We start from the raw sequence: 11,450 nt of genomic DNA, 5'->3' as shown, positions 1-11,450 counted from the left end.
GAATTACCGGGTGAATGAGTAGTCCTTGGGGTACTGCAAGTGTGTGTCTTTATTGATGCTTTGCTGCATGCTTGAGTGCTCGGTGGAGGGCGCTGATGCTTTTTGCTGGTGGGGGTGGGAGGGCGTTGCTTTACTGCTGCATGTGTGTGGGAGGGGGGAGCTGGGGGGGGTGCTTTGGGGCTCTAATGTTTAACCGTCATTCATTCTTTGGGGCACTCCTCTGTTTTCGTGGATGTTTGCAAAGAAAAAGAATTTCTGGATGTATATTTTATATATGTGTCTGATATTAAATGTACCGATTGAAATCTATTGAAACAGGACAGAGTTTCAGATAAAAAAATACACATTTTATTTTATAAATTGCACTCTTAAACTTTGATATTTTATAAAACTGCGCTCTTAAAACTTCAATTCATTAAAAAAATATTTTTAAAAAATTAGGTACAGTTTTCCTTTGACCTTTACTTTGCATACTGTAAGTCACAGTCCAATTCCTATGATACTGAACAGTTAAGGGTTATGGCAGGTATAGAGCAACAGAGCTCTCAAAGCTTAATTATAGTATAGTCTCCTCAGTGTTTCTGTGCATGTTAACACCTGGAATAGAGAAATAATAAAAAATTATTAAAAAGGTAAATAGTTATTCGGGAGCAACCAAATACTATGGCTCAATGATTACACTGGAAACAATTGGCAGAAATCCTGTTTTAACCACGACTTGAGAAGAGATAATAAATCTGACGGTACATTGGTGGTCAAGAAGAATATCAGCATAAATTATTCTGTTTGTGGTAACAATGAAGGTGACTCATCATCTATAATTATTACACACTTGATAGACTAAGAATAAAAACAACGTTGAATATGAATTTAAGATATAATCTAGATAACCGGGTTGTGACCCATTTTCCAGAGTGGTACATATTTACACTTCTAAATGTGTTTTTTGGATGCCTGGACATAAATTATTTCTTGTGTGCTCAGTTAAAGATGCTTTCAATGACAAGTTATGTAAGCTGTAGTGGTGTATTAGCTGTGCTACATATGGTCTGTGAGTTGAGAATTACTAACCTAGGTACTACAGATCAGAAGTCTGTAAGGAGCAATTTTTGAGGGCATTATTGCTCATAAAAACAAATTTGGTGTGAAAATTTGGAAAATATAAACTCAGTGGTACTTTATCAGGTGCAGGAGTGGAACCTGATGTGGTCTTCTGCTGCTGTAGCCCATCCACTTCAAGGTTCAACATGTTGTGCATTCAGAGATGCTCTTCTGCACACTACTGTTGTAATGCACGGTCACCTGTCACCTTCCTGTCAGCTTGAACCAGTCTGGTCATTCTCCTCTGACCTCTCTCATTAACACGGGAAAATCTGCAGATGCTGGAAATCCAAGGCAAAGCACACAAAATGCTGGAGGAACTCAGCAGGTCAGGCAGCATACATGGGAATGAATAAACAGTCGACATTTCAGGGTGAGACCCTTTGTCAAGACTTCATCAAGACTGCTGCCTGACCTGCTGGGTTCCTCCGGCATTTTGTGTGTTTTGCCTCTCATTAAAAAGGCACTTTCAACCATAGAACTGCTGCTCGCTAGATGTCTTTTGTTTTTCGCACCATTCTCTGTAAGCCCTAGAGACTGCTCAGAGTGAAAATCCCAGGAGATGAGCAGATTCTGAGTAATGAATACAAAGGTGAAACTGAAAGACTGAATTCTAATCAAGCAATTTGAGTCAACAGAGCTATACCGCAGGAAAACATGTCCTTGTCCCAACTCGTCGATGCTGATCAACTCAGATCATCCCATCTACGTGTATTTGACCGACATCTCTCTAAACTTTTCCTGTTCAAGTAACTGTTTAAATGTCATCATTGTAGTTGCCTCTCCCAGCTCCTCTAATAGCTCATTTCATATACTCACCACCCTCTATGTGAAAAACTTTCCCCCTCAGGCCCATTTTACATCTTTCCCCTCTCACTTTAAACCTATGCCTTGTCGTTTTCGACACCCTAACACTGGGAAAAAGACTTTGGCTATTCATCCTCTCTATATCCCTCATGATTTTATAAGCCTCTATAAATTCACCTATTAGCCTTCTGTGCTCCAGGGGAAAATAGACCTCGCCTATCCAGCCTGTCCTCGCCTGGTAGCATCCTCATAAATGTTTTGTGCACCGGCTCCAATGCTTCCTTCCTGCAGAAGGACAGCCAGAACTGCATATAGTATTGCAGACAGAGCTTTACCAATATCTTGTACAACTGGAACCTGACATCCCAACAATGTATGTTGGATAAGGATTAGAATCCGTGATCTAATTAGTTCCCCGAAGAGAGCCATGTTTTCATGAAGCAGAGCTTATAAACAAGGCAGCAAAGCATGTCCCACTTTTGGCTCCTGTTCCTCTTAAGCTTGGTTAGCTGGTATAAGCAGGCAGAATTTACCCTGCAGGTTAATGGATGCTAGCAGTTGGTCAACTGGCTGAATTCATATCGCGAAGTTGTGAAAATCCAGTGCAATAATTAAAATTTGAGTTTAAATGGGGAGATTTGTTTGTAAAGTAAGAAGTGTGAAGAGGGGCATCAGTATCTCTCTGTCTCATAGCTCCCAGATGTAATATGGTAATTCAACATAGTATTCTTTTTACCTCTGATATGCCTGTGTCTTGACCTGCAAAAATAATATAATTCATCAATTAAATGATATCAACTGAACAGAGCTTACAAATATAACTTCTTCCCACTGCTGTAATTTTAGTTAATTAAAGTTTCGATAGATATTTTTATGGAACAATGTGCAAATTTAACATGCAAATCAAGAAAGCCACTAGCATAAAAACGTGTGCTCTGAAGCAGGAATAGGCCAAATAGCCCCTTGAGCCTGTTCTATTGTTCACAAAAATCACTTGTGAACTAATCTATGCTTCAGTTCCCCAGGCTTCCTAATCGGCCATAAATCTGTCAATTGTGGCCTTGACTATATTCACTAATCTCCTGGGTAGAGAATTGTAAAGGTTCATACCCTTTGAGAGAAGAAATTTCTCCACATCTCTTTTTTAAATGGGCAATCCTTTATTCTGAAACAATGCCATCTCATTCTAGATTCCACAAGGGAAATGCCCTACCATCATCTGCCTTGATGGACCTACTCAGAATCATAAATAAAGACAGGAAAATTCTGGAAATACCAGTAAGTCAGAAAGCATTTGTGGAAAGAAGAAAAGACTTAATGTTTTAGGTTGTTCACCTTTCACCAAAACCAGGAAAAGTTAGAAATGAAACAATTTTAAATTGTAGGGGAAAGAGTGGCGTGCAGAACAAAGGGGAAGTCCGTAATGAGGTGGATACCAAGAGACACTGAATGATGTAACAGCTGGTGCTAGCTGAGAGTGGACAGATGTTTTATTATTATTGATCTGCTTGGAGGATATGTGAATAGAAGGGAGAGGACAGAGAACACTGCTTGAACTGTAATGTACATTTATAGACATTGATAGGATGCAGAAGTGGGCTGAAAAGTGGCAGATGGAGTTCAACCTGGAGAAGTGTGAGGTGGTACACTTTGGAAAGACAAACTCCAAGGAGAGTACAAAGTAAATGGCAGGATACTTGGTAGTGTGGAGGAGCAGAGGGATCTGGGGGTACATGTCCACAGATCCCTGAAAGTTGCCTCACAGGTGGATAGGGTAGTTAAGAAAGCTTATGGGGAGTTAGCTTTCATAAGTCGAGGGATAAAGTTTAAGAGTCGCGATGTAATGATGCAGCTCTATAAAACTCTGGTTAAGCCACACTTGGGAGTACTGTGTCCAGTTCTGGTCGCCTCACTATAGGAAGGATGTGGAAGCATTGGAAAGGGTACAGAGAAGATTTACCAGGATGCTGCCTGGTTTAGAAAGTATGGATTATGATCAGAGATTAAGGGAGCTAGGGCTTTACTCTTTGGAGAGAAGGAGGATGAGAGGAGAGATGATAGAGGTGTAAAGGTTATAAGAGGAATAGATAGAGTAGATAGCCAGCGCCTCTTTCCCAGGGCACCACTGCTCAATACAAGAGGACATGGCTTTAAGGTAAGGGGTGGGAAGTTCAAGGAGGATATTAGAGGAAGGTTTTTTACTCAGAGAGTGGTTGGTGTATGGAATGCACTGCCTGAGTCAGTGGTGGAGGCAGATACACTCGTGAAGTTTAAGAGACTACTAGACAGGTATATGGAGGAATTTAAGGTGGAGGGTTATATGGGAGGCAGGGTTTGAGGGTTGGCACAACTTTGTGGGCCGAACGGCCTGTAATGTGCTGTACTATTCTATGTTCTATGTTCTATGTACCAAGCACTATATATAATGGAAATTTGAAATGCTGGAAATGACCTGCAGGTCAGGCAGTATCTATGAAGAGATACAAAACAGAGTTAGTATTATAGGTTGATGATTATTAATTTATTTATTCAGTAATACAACACGGAATAGGTCCTGCTGGCCTCTTGAGCCATGCTGTCATAGTAGCCCCTGACAACCCCAATTTAAACCTAACCTAATCACGGGACAATTTACAATGACCAGTTAACCTACCCGTTATGCCTTTGGACTGTGGAAGGAAACTGAAGCACCTGAGGAAAACTCACACATCCCGCAGGGAGGACGTATGGATTCCTTACAGATGATGCTGGAAGTGAACTCTGAACTTTAATGCCCAGAGCTGTAATAGTGTCACTACATTACCATGGGGCCCATATTGGCCATTGCATAATCGGATGTCATTCATCAAGCTTATATCAGGCTTCCTCTGAACAACACAGGAGTACAGAATTATCTGCAGCTTAATGTGAAAAAGACTAAGGAGCTGATGGTAGACCTGAGGAGAGCTAAGGTACCAGTGACCCCTGTTTCCATCCAGGGGGTCAGTGTGGACATGGTGGAGGATTACAAATACCTGGGGATATGAATTGACAATAAACTGGACTGGTCAAAGAACACTGAGGCTGTCTACAAGAAGGGTCAGAGCCGTCTCTATTTCCTGAGGAGACTGAGGTCCTTTAACATCTGCCGGACGATGCTGAGGATGTTCTATGAGTCTGTGGTGGCCAGTGCTATCATGTTTGCTGTTGTGTGCTGGGGCAGCAGGCTGAGGGTGGCAGACACCAACAGAATCAACAAACTCATTCGTAAGGCCAGTGATGTTGTGGGGATAGAACTGGACTCTCTCACAGTGGTGTCTGAAAAGAGGATGCTGTCCAAGTTGTATGCCATCTTGGACAATGTCTCCCATCCACTACATAATGTACTGGGTAGGCACAGGAGTACATTCAGCCAGAGACTCATTCCACTGAGATACAACACAGAGCGTCATAGGAAGTCATTCCTGCCTGTGGCCATCAAACTTTACAACTCCTCCCTTGGAGGGTCAGACACCCTGAGCCAATAGACTGGTCCTGGACTTATTTCCTGGCATAATTTACATATTACTATTTAACTATTTATGGTCTTATTACTATTTATTATTTATGGTGCAACTGTAATGAAAACCAATTTCCCCCGGGATCAATAAAGTATGACAATGACTATGACTTTGAGTCCAAAGGCAGTAAGGTCAGACTGAACTTGATGGCATATTTAAAGTGACAGGTTGCTCATGTCTCAAGCTCATTCTTGTGAAATGAACAGGTATTTGTTTTAGGGCAGCACAGTAGCATAGTGGTTAACTTAATGCAGTTTATATGTTCTCCCTGTGACTATATGTGTTTCCTCTGGGTGCTCCAGTTTCCTCCCACATTCCAAAAACTTATGGGTAAGTAGGTTAATAGGTCACTTGGGTGTAACTGGGCAGTGTAGGCTCATTTGGGCTGGAAGGACCTTGCTGTATTTCTAGATAAAAATATATAATTGTATCCTGCAATGCAGCGAACCAAATTCTGTTTATTTTGATACAGAGGAGACTACATGATGAGCACAGAATATAGTACGCTAAATTGGAAGAGATGCAAGCTAATTATTGCGCTATCTAGAAGGAATTTGGTCCTTAAATGGTTAGAAATAATGAAAAGTGGGAAAAGGACAGTGCTCTATGTCTTGCTGTTGCAGTGAGAAGGGAAATGGGTATTGTTAAAGAGGGTGACAGAATTAGGAATTCCCAAGATGAATCAAATGAATATGGAAGATCTGTCAAGAAGTGTCATCCAGCTGCATTGAGAACCTTGTGAATTATGAAGAATGGTAAAAGAAAGATACTGGCACTGATGTGGATGTGGATATTATTGCTATCAGAACTACATTGGGCCTGATGCAGGGGTTTAACAGCAAATGTCGACAATTCCATTCAACTCACAGATGTTGCTACACCAGCTTAGTTTTTCAGCAGATGGTTTGCTGTCCTGCAATGATCAACTTGGCTTCAGACTGGCTGCGGCAGGCATGTTAAACAGCAGTGGAGTTTAGTAGGAAAATAGACACAATTCCTGCTTTTGATCACTGCCATTAATTTTTGCTACTTAATAAATCTTTACCAAAGACAGTTGAAATAACTGAAGTGCACAGTGGCTTGGCAGCTTGCCAATGCTCATATGCCCTCCCCTGAATGAAGAATGATTGAATATGAGTCTGCAGGTAAGTACATCATTGAAAGTCACACTCCATGACTTTCAATTTCACTTTTTTGGGGCTTAAATCTCATACTTAAGGGGTGCCAGTCCTTGTTCTGTCTGCTTCAAGAAGCACTCATTGTTCTTATTTACTGCCTTGAAATTATTATTTTTTATTTTGGTTGTAGGCTAAGTAGTATTCCTTACCATTGAATGAAGCATATTAAAAGAATCAACAGGAAAGACACAGAATCTACAGTTATCCATATTATTAAATAGGCTTCAGGGTTCTGCAAACAAAACAGGATAAGATTAAACAAAAATTAATGAAATATACTTACAATTTTTATAAGCAAAATGACAGGAGTGGGTCTAGAATTTGGTAATTGGCAATGCTTATACTTAACAGCAGACCAAAGCTTTAGATTGGCTGATCCCTGTCCTTTATAGTTACAGGAGTAATCAAATGGACTCATGATAAACATTAGATTGTGCTGATTTTTGCCACAGGTTCAAGTTGAAAATGCTATCATTGAATTAGTTGGCAACTGAGAAATCTATCTTTTATTTTAATTTTAAAGTTTGAATTTTGCACAATCTTGTCTTGCTTGGTGCAGGCAAACATTATAAAACTAGATCAAAATTTCAGAGAATTCCTTGATTAAGATTAGAAATATATTATAATTTTAGGCACCATAGTTCTAATCCCAGGTACTAATTGGAACTAATAAATTTAACCATAGGCCATCGACTTGAAATATTAACCCTACTTAACATGAATTCCTCACAGATGTACCTTGGTATGCAAAATATTTTCAAAAATCTCTGGCTTAATTTTATTCTAAATGATCTCTATTTTCTAATCATTAAAAACTGTACATTGTCTCATGTGCTTTGTAACTTGATCAAACTTGCACTTTGTTGCCTGGACATCAGTGTTCTTGCAGATTTCTCACTTTTCTCGCTGCTGCTATCAGGTAGAAGGTACAGGAGACTCAGGACTCGCACCACCAGGTTCAAGAATAGTTACTACCCTCAACCATCAGGCTCTTGAACTGAAGAGGATAACTACACTCATTCTATTTCTGGCGTTCCCACAACCAATGATCTCGCTTTAAGGACTCTTTATTTGTAATTTCATGCTCTTGTTATTCATTGCTATTTATTTATATTTGCATTTACAGTTTGTTGTCTGTTGATCCTGTTTACAGTTACTGTTTTATGGATTCGCTGAATATGCCCGCAGAAAAAGGATCTCAGGGTTGTATATGGTGACATGTATGTACTCTGATAATAAATTTTACTTCGAATTTTCTGCACCATCAAAGAATTTTAACTGCTCAATTAATAAATGAAATAGTCAACCTTTTTTTTGTTTTCAGCTTGCTGCCTTATGAGGAAAGCAGATTTAGTTTACAAAAAAAATGAAGTTCAGACAAACTGTTTGCCTATAACCAATGTTTGCCATGAAGTGTAAGAATAAATGAAGAAATATACAATACTGTATGTGCCACATCCAGCCTTGCTTCATTACACACCTCCCATCCTACATAAAGTTTAAAGATTTCACTTACCATGTGCCAAATAGGTACTTCCATCTTCTTGAAGATATGACATGCATTGGTTGTGACAGAATTTACCTTGGCACACCATAGTGTCGAAAACACCCAGGGTTCATTGACAACATAAACATTTGTGCTGATATTTTTTGCTGCATAGTTACTGAAATATTAAAGTGATAAAAGATATTAACCAAATGCTTTCAAAAAGATTTGGATACTTTACTGTTGCTGTTTTGGATACTGTTGGGGAGGAGGCAATTGAGCACTCAGGAGAAAGCAGCAGCAAGGTCAGTGTCACCGTTACTGCTTCTGAGGCTTAGCAGTAAAGGTAAAGGGAGAAAGGACTATAGTGATAGGGCACCCAGTAGTTAGGGGGTAGACAGGAAATTCTGTAGCTGCAAAAGAGATCCTGGAATGGTATGTTGCCTCCCTGGTGCCCTTCGGGGGGTGGGGGGGGTGGTGAAGATGAGTAGGCAGAAGTCATTGTGCACCGGCACAAGTGGTAGAGGTAGAAAAAGGGATTAAGTCCTGCAGAGTGAAAATAAAGAGTTAGGAAAGAGATTAAAAACCTGGTCCTCAGAAGTAATCTCTGGATTACTCCCTGCGCCATGAGGGAATGAGGGTTAGAATAGGACAATATAGCAGATTAGTGTGTGGCTGAGGAGTTGGTGCAGGAGGCAGGGATCCAGATTTGTGGACCATAGTGATTTCTCCTAGGACAGAGTTAACTTGTAAAAGAAGGATGGCTTGCATTTGAACAGGAGGGGGAAAAGTCCTATTGGGCAGATTTGCCTTGCTATCCTATCATGTGCTAGGAAGAATGATACAAAATTGTTCTCTTGCAGAGAATGATCCTTAAGAATACACATTCTATTCTGTTAACATATATCTGAACCTTAGAGAGGATATATTCATGAAAGTCGGTTCTGAGTAGTAAATCATTCCTAAAAGCTGAGGTTCTATGTGGCAAGCATGATTTCATTGCATTATCCCTTTAGTACATCGCAACACAAGAAATTTCATTACTATGTTCTCAGATGAATCGCATTTTATCTTTGAGATATTAGCTAAGCTCTTCCATGATCTATTTTTGTATAGTTTACAGTTTGGTTCAATTCATTGTTATGTTAGAAGTAACTCACCTGATCTCCACCTCACTGATGTTGCTATAACGAATATTGATTTTGTAAATTTTCTTCCTTTGCAGTATTTCTGGGTCAAGTTTATCTCCCAGAACCTGCTGGAAACCAGAAGGGGTGCTATTCTTATTGTTGGGCAGCCAAAGGATCTACGAGGAAGCAAATACACTAAGAATAGTTTGAAAGGAAAGCATTTGACTGATAATTTTATTGTAATCAAAAGGCAGAACATGAGCTGAAGCAAGACAGAACTTGCTATTGATATGAAGGTGGAAGTGCATAATTTTAATAATAGAGTTCAAGTTCAAGTTCAGTTTATTGCCATTCAACATGTACACCACCAAATGAAACAATGTTCCTCTGAATTAGGTGCCTCCTGCTTGATGGGAGGGGGTCGAAGAGATTGTTGGACAGATGGGAGGGATCAAGGACAATTGTAAGGGCCCTGCATTTGCAGTGCTCCTGATAAATATCTCTGATAAGTGGGAGAGAGACCCTGATGATCCTCCAAGTAATCCTTCATAGGGACTTGTAGTCAGATGTCTTGCAATTCCTGTACCAGATGGTGATGCAGGTATATTGACAAATTTATTTAAACAACAGTACAGCTCAATGATTATAATGCAGATTACGTTTTCTACATAACATCGTCCATCATGCGCAATCAGATATATTTTCCTGCCTTTTGCAAGGTGGAATGAAAAGCATTTCCCAGGAGTGAACATCCATTGATAGCTTTTCCTGATCCAAACATGTTAATTCCACTTTCAAGAAAGCTCACCAGCACCTCTACCTTCTTAGGAGGCTAAATAAATTTGGCATGTCCCTTTCAACCTTCCCCAATTTTTATAAATGAATGACAGAAAGCATCCTCTCTAGATGCATCTCAGCTTGGTATGGGAAGTTCTCTGCCCGTGACTTCAAGAAACTGCAGAGAGTCGTAGACACAGCTCATCATATCATGGAAAACATTCCTCTCCATGGACTCTGTCTACACTTCTCACTGTCTCAATAAAGCAGGCAGCATAATCAGATATTCCAACCACCATGGACGTTCCCTCTTCACCTCTCTCCCACAAGGAAGAAGATACAAAAGTCTGAAAGCACATACTGCCATGCAAAAGTCTAGTTTCTATCCTGCTGATAAAAGACTATTGTATGTTTCCTTTGAATGGTAAGATAGACTCTTGACCTCACAATCTACCTCACACCTTGTTGTCTACCTACACAACATTTTCTCTGTATTGTAACACATTATTCCGCACTCTGTTATTGTTTTACCAGGTAGGACATCAATGCACTGTTGTAATGAATTGAACAGGTATTTAAGACAAGTTTTTCACTATACCTCGATGTACATGACAACAATAAAGCAATTTACTAATTTATTTCTTCTCTTGAATGTGAGGAAAAGAGAACTGCAGTATTTAAGTATCTAGTCCAGCCAAGTTCTCTGCTAAGGAATAAAAGTTATCATATCACTTTAAAATGGTAGGAAATACCTCAAGTACGTGACCACCTCAAGACTAATATAAATGCAGGAATAAAATAGTCTGAATTTTAGTTAACAGCCCAGTTGAAGGAGAAACTCAGTTTCCTTACCAGATTGTGGTCAATTGAGGAATTCTTGATGGTTTCCACAACAACTTCATGTGATTTGTTGTAGTATGGATGAGATATGTCAGTTGGAGTTCGCAAGTCAAACATTATAGATTTTTTAGTGTCTTTTGCAAGTTTCAGCAGTTCAGCCAGCGAACAAACATGCTGTTTGAGAGCTTCTTCTTGAGATTCCTTTGGTAATGACCGTGCTGTGCTGTAAGGATCTTTCTGTTAGTAAATGGAGTGGGAAAATAAAGCACATATTCAGATTAATCGTCAGAAAAGTGTTCTTATTATTTTACACCATGCACAAACACAATGTTCCATTTGTTGACTACCACACAGAGCTTTAAAAGATTTCAAGATTTTAATTGAAAATATTACAATAATTAGCTTTATAGTGCTGGGCAAGGGAACATTTATTAATCACTTTCAATATTCTTTCTTCAATTTTTGATGATATGGTTCATTAAATTGAGGAAAATTAATTACCAAAAATAAATATATTTGATCACATATATTTTTCAGTTGGTATTGAGCTTTGAAGTTAGGTATCATACAAGTTAGTTGTAAAATATATCTC

General features: G+C 39.4%; 1 protein-coding gene across 7 annotated transcripts in view; it reads right to left on the bottom strand.

Annotated features, from left to right (window-relative positions):
* Positions 1–310: 310 nt before the first annotated feature.
* LOC134353033 (glycerophosphodiester phosphodiesterase domain-containing protein 5-like) overlaps positions 311–11,450 on the bottom strand; it is a 111,593-nt gene continuing 100,453 nt past the window's right edge. For 5 of the 7 annotated variants that reach the window (XM_063060852.1, XM_063060853.1, XM_063060850.1 and 2 more), the window contains exons 11-16: positions 10,871–11,095; positions 9,272–9,417; positions 8,142–8,289; positions 6,775–6,857; positions 2,645–2,667; positions 311–597 (exon numbers count right to left, since the gene is read on the bottom strand). In XM_063060852.1, the coding sequence (XP_062916922.1) occupies positions 557–597; positions 2,645–2,667; positions 6,775–6,857; positions 8,142–8,289; positions 9,272–9,417; positions 10,871–11,095 (666 nt within the window). In that variant the 3' untranslated portion in view covers positions 311–556. The remainder of the gene's footprint in view (positions 598–2,644; positions 2,668–6,774; positions 6,858–8,141; positions 8,290–9,271; positions 9,418–10,870; positions 11,096–11,450) is intronic. The other 2 variants (XM_063060848.1, XM_063060854.1) reach the window with 2 other exon arrangements.

Source organism: Mobula hypostoma, chromosome 10 (assembly GCF_963921235.1).
Source record: "Mobula hypostoma chromosome 10, sMobHyp1.1, whole genome shotgun sequence".
Classification (NCBI taxonomy): domain Eukaryota; kingdom Metazoa; phylum Chordata; class Chondrichthyes; order Myliobatiformes; family Myliobatidae; genus Mobula; species Mobula hypostoma.
The sequence above is the reverse complement of the archived record's forward strand: the minus strand, read 5'-3'. Positions and strand labels throughout refer to the sequence as shown.